This window comes from Trichoderma citrinoviride, assembly GCF_003025115.1.
Source record: "Trichoderma citrinoviride strain TUCIM 6016 unplaced genomic scaffold BBK36scaffold_141, whole genome shotgun sequence".
In the NCBI taxonomy this organism is placed as follows: Eukaryota; Fungi; Ascomycota; class Sordariomycetes; order Hypocreales; family Hypocreaceae; genus Trichoderma; species Trichoderma citrinoviride.
In genome coordinates this window covers 1-2725 of record NW_020194849.1, presented here as the reverse complement: position 1 = coordinate 2725, position 2725 = coordinate 1, and the positions used below count along the sequence as shown (strand labels likewise).

Genomic DNA, 2725 nt, shown 5'->3' with positions numbered 1-2725 from the left:
GCGCGGGAGAAGCGGTCCTCGATGCGCTCGATGCCCTGCTTGGCCGAGCGGATCCGCAAGAGGCCCGTCTGCAGCGTCTTGTTCATCCTCTCGAAAGCGGCAATCTCGCCGTCGGAGTTGGATCGTTCTGCCTCCTTGACGCGCTCGCTCTTGACCACGGGGGGAACGTCAGACTCTGAGTCAAAGTCGAAGTCGAGGTCCAGATCGAGGTCCAGATCGGTGCCCTTGGAACGAGCAGCGGAGCCGCTTTCCGAGACGGCGAGCTTGGCCATCTTTCTTGCGTTGGCCAGCATCTCGTCCAGGTCGTCATATGTCGAGTCGTCAATGTTGTACTCGCGGCGCAGCTCCATCAGGTCGTCCTTGACCGAGGGAGGCCTGGCCGAGTTCTTCAAGGGTGGCCGGGGTCGGGGCAGCGACTTGGCCCGCGGCTTCTTGACTGCTGCCAGCGCCGACGCGCCAATGTCGCCGCCGTCGTCCGTCGTGCCGGGGTCGGAGAGGGTATCCTGGTCTTGGTTCCTCTGTTTGGTCCTCCACGAGGAGAAGCTGGGCTTCCTGTCACGGAAGAGCAGCGCCGACTTTGACTCGACTGGCTTGGTTTCGACCTGCTTGGGGGCGTCTTCTTCAGTCTTGGGCTCCGGCTTCAGCACCAGCTTTTCTGTCTTGACCGACACGGGCGTCTCGACGTAGGCGCCGGTGACCTTGGGCGTCCCCATGGTCAACGGGTCGGGCTTGGAGGGCTTTGGTGTTGCATCCGACGATGGCTGCTTGCTGAGAGCCTGGTCGTCCAGGTCCGAGTCGTCAAGAGGCGGAGACGGCGCGCGCAGAGAGCCGCGTTCGGAGTGGTTGTCGGACGGCGCAAACAGCTTCATCTCGGCCTCGATCCTGGCCGTGGGGTCTGGCTCCGACTGCATGCTGGACCGCTTGCTCTTAGTTGAATCGACGGATCGCGTGCGCTGCAGGCCAGTGAATGCCACGCTGGGCTTTGCTTTTTCGGGCTCCTTGGCGTCGGGAGCGGTGCCGGTATTCGCGAGGGTGTTCCAGGCAGTGGTCGTACTTGTAGAGGTGTTCCAGGTGGTCGGGGCAGGACTTGTAGCAGTGTTCCAGGTGGTTGGGGCAGGCTTCTCGCCGGTGGAGGCGCGTCGCGGAAACAGGCGAGACGCGATTCGGTCGGCAATGGACTTGGTGGTGGATTCCTTGTTTTCCTTTTCCTCATCGCCTGGCGGAGGCGTGGGCAGCTGGTTCGACCGCGGCTCGTCCTCGAATGGCGGGCTGGAGCTGGCGGCCCTTGCCAGCCGGCGCAGCAGCTCTCGCTCGTCGGGCCGCCGCTCCAACGGCCGCCGGTTGCCCAGCAGAGCCTCAATCTGCTGCTCGGCGCTATCGAGCCTCTTTTCCAGCTCCTGGGTCCGCGACGATGCGGCTGCCGCTGCCGCATTGCTTTCCTTCTTCTCCTGTTCGCCTGCGTGCTTTGGGCCCGGATTGTAGTCTGTCATCGGTGTATCTTCAACCTGCCGGCCAAAGTCTGTCATCGGTGTGTCTGTGACCTGCCGGCCAAACTGGCCGCCGCCAAAGGACGTTCTTGAACGCAGCAGCGGCGGCGCTTCCTCCTTCTTCACCTCCTCGGCCACCTCGGTCTTTGCCAGCCGTCGCCGCGCCAGCCCAAAGGTTGGTCGACGGTTGGACTCATCGTCCGGCGAGCGGGGGCGCGCCATGGAGTTTTGCTCTTTAATCTCTTGTAGGCGAACAGCCGCGTACGCCCGCTTCGACATGCCGTCGGCCTCGCGCTGTTTGATGTCGTCAATCTTGGTGTTGTTTCTCGGCCCGTCCAGGTGTCTGCTGGCGAGCGGGATCTGGCGCTCCACCTGCGCTTCTCTCTTGAGGATCTCGTCTAGCTTTGTATTCTGCGGCTTCGGTCGACCGGCGCCTGCGAGGGGAATGTGGCTGCCGTTTGCGCGGAGCTCGAGCGATCGAATCTCGTCCAGCTTGCTGTTGCGAGAGCCGGGGGCGGTGATTCGAGGCAGCTTGTCAAAGTCCTGCTTGGCGTCGGGGGTGAATCCTAGGCGGCTGGCAAACGGCCGAGTCCCGACTCTAACGCGCGGACTGTCGGAGATTTGCAAGTCGCTTCCAGTAAAATCCTCGTCCATCTGCCAGACGAAGCTCTTGCCAGGAGAGGGCGACGATGGCTGGACGAGCGTTGCTGCGGACAGGGCAGGCTCGACGGACGGCAGCGGGATGTCCTCGATGCCCGGGACGAGCGACGGAAGGCCGCTGGAGGCGGTGGTGGCGGTAGTAGCGGTGCCCTCCCTGTTCCCCCCCGTGTGAGCGTGACCGGCACCGGCACGCAAGGGGAGGCCGCTGCTGCCCCTGGCTGGCGATATGGCGCCTTCCCTGCCGCTGACGAGCGTCGCGCTGAGGTTGGAGTTGCGCGCCGAGGGAATCTTGCTGCGGGCCTTTGTGTCGAGATGGTCGGCGCCGAGCTCGCGCTGCAGCTGCGACACCTCCAAGGCGGTGCGCGTCCTCCAGGGCCGCGGAGCCGGACTGGGGGAGCCGTCGACGGCGACGGGGTCGTCCATGCCGGCCTCGAGCATCATCTTGGCCGCCTCCTCCTCGCCCTCGGCCAGCTCCATGGCCTTGCGCAGGGAGATTGGCTTGCGGCGCGACTGCGACAGGCTGTTGAGTCGGGGGATCTTGGTGCCGCCGGACGAGAGCACGCTGGCGTTGGCATTGG

At 64.7% G+C, this 2725-nt stretch overlaps 1 protein-coding gene across 1 annotated transcript; it reads right to left on the bottom strand.

Annotated features, from left to right (window-relative positions):
* Positions 1-2: 2 nt before the first annotated feature.
* Positions 3-2723, bottom strand: BBK36DRAFT_1097122 (hypothetical protein; the record flags this gene model as incomplete). The annotated part of the gene is made up of 2 exons (XM_024889101.1): positions 3-1505; positions 1542-2723. Coding segments are annotated over 2 exons (2685 nt in total), but the record flags the coding sequence as incomplete, so codon positions are not given.
* Between the last annotated feature and the right edge of the window lie 2 nt (positions 2724-2725).